This window comes from Octodon degus, unplaced genomic scaffold (genome assembly GCF_000260255.1).
Source record: "Octodon degus isolate 3935 unplaced genomic scaffold, OctDeg1.0 scaffold00209, whole genome shotgun sequence".
Classification (NCBI taxonomy): Eukaryota; Metazoa; Chordata; class Mammalia; order Rodentia; family Octodontidae; genus Octodon; species Octodon degus.
Window position 1 is genome coordinate 2,639,142 of NW_004524785.1, and position 1,367 is coordinate 2,640,508.

At 35.1% G+C, this 1,367-nt stretch overlaps 1 protein-coding gene across 1 annotated transcript in view; it reads right to left on the minus strand.

Annotated features, from left to right (window-relative positions):
- The window catches only part of Slc36a4 (solute carrier family 36 member 4), a 42,181-nt gene that overhangs the window by 16,477 nt on the left and 24,337 nt on the right, over window positions 1-1,367 (minus strand). The window contains exon 9 of the mRNA XM_012517732.2: window positions 1,243-1,363. Within this exon, the coding sequence (XP_012373186.1) occupies window positions 1,243-1,363 (121 nt within the window). The remainder of the gene's footprint in view (window positions 1-1,242; window positions 1,364-1,367) is intronic.

Consider the following 1,367-nt stretch of genomic DNA (forward strand, 5'->3'; position numbering starts at 1 on the left):
ATGACTCCATTATGAAATAGATTTATAAGAACTGAAATATTTCTTCCTTGGAATATATCTACAAAATCTCAGCTGAAGCAAAATTATGATAAAAACAGAAGCCGACGAACACACTACACGTGTGTCCCTCATACAACTTGCAAACTCTCCTAGCTACACGCCCTCTGTCACAGCAGCTTCCACACACACTTGTACTAACAACACTTTTTACTCTGATAAATGTCCAAGATTCAAATGACTATTAAAGGGGAGATAAGCTTTCAACAAAAGCCAGTCAGAAGGTACAATTTGTGCTGTTTCTGGTTTTCACTAACTTATAAGTAGCCAAAGGACTACCATAGCTTAATTAAATCAGAAATTTAGCATTTCCATTTATCAAAACTAAGACATTATCTGCCATTTTATATGTAAGGGAGTAAGTCTGAACGGTAATCACTGTCAATATCTTATAAAATTTTTCCAAAGACCAACTTCTAGAAGAAGAAAAATAATATATATTATTTCACACTAAGATGTACCATTGATAATTTATGAGTTTCAGCAGGCATGATGGCACATGCCTGCAATCCCAGCACTTAGGAAGCTGAAGCAGAAGGATCACTGCGAGTTAAGAGGCCAGCCTGGGGTACAAAGTGAGTTCAAGGCCAGCCTGAACTGCATAGTGAGACCCTGTCTTTTCAAAAAGACAAAAAAAAAAAAAAAAAAAAAAAGTCTATAATGAGTCTCAATTGGATTCTGAAAGGACTTGAAGTACATACAATGTACAATTGACTAGAAAGGGGCCAGAGAGATGGCTCGGTGGGATAAGTGCTTCCCTGGAAAGCACAAGGGTTTAAGTTCAAACCCTCAGTTCCGCCAAAAACAAAACAAAAAAACTGACTAGAAAAACACCGAGGAACAAAATGATATGCTATATCGTTTTATCAAGAACTTAGAGTATCTGATTTTTTTTTGAAAGCAAGGATGAACATTAAATCTTTTATTAAAGTATATCTATACTGGAAGAATCCATATTTTGTTCTTAAACTTAACCTGAATTTAGAACAGTATTTCATATATCAATACAATATTTTACTCATAAATTCACAAATGTTCCTTGAGAATTATGAAAAAGTTCTAGATTACATAAAGAAATTAGTTAAATACTTTAAAAATTTGTTACAAATCTAAAACACACCTTTGTCATCAAAATCTGGTGATAAATGACACCTATAAGCTAAAACTAAGATTACATGCACTCACCACACATCCTGGGGAAGGTTTAGAGTTATGCTGCCTTTTATTTCATCACGAAAGCACATGTACCCCAGAGTCGCCAGGGTTACGTATAAGGCTGTGACGATGCCCATGCCAATGTTCAGAGCTTG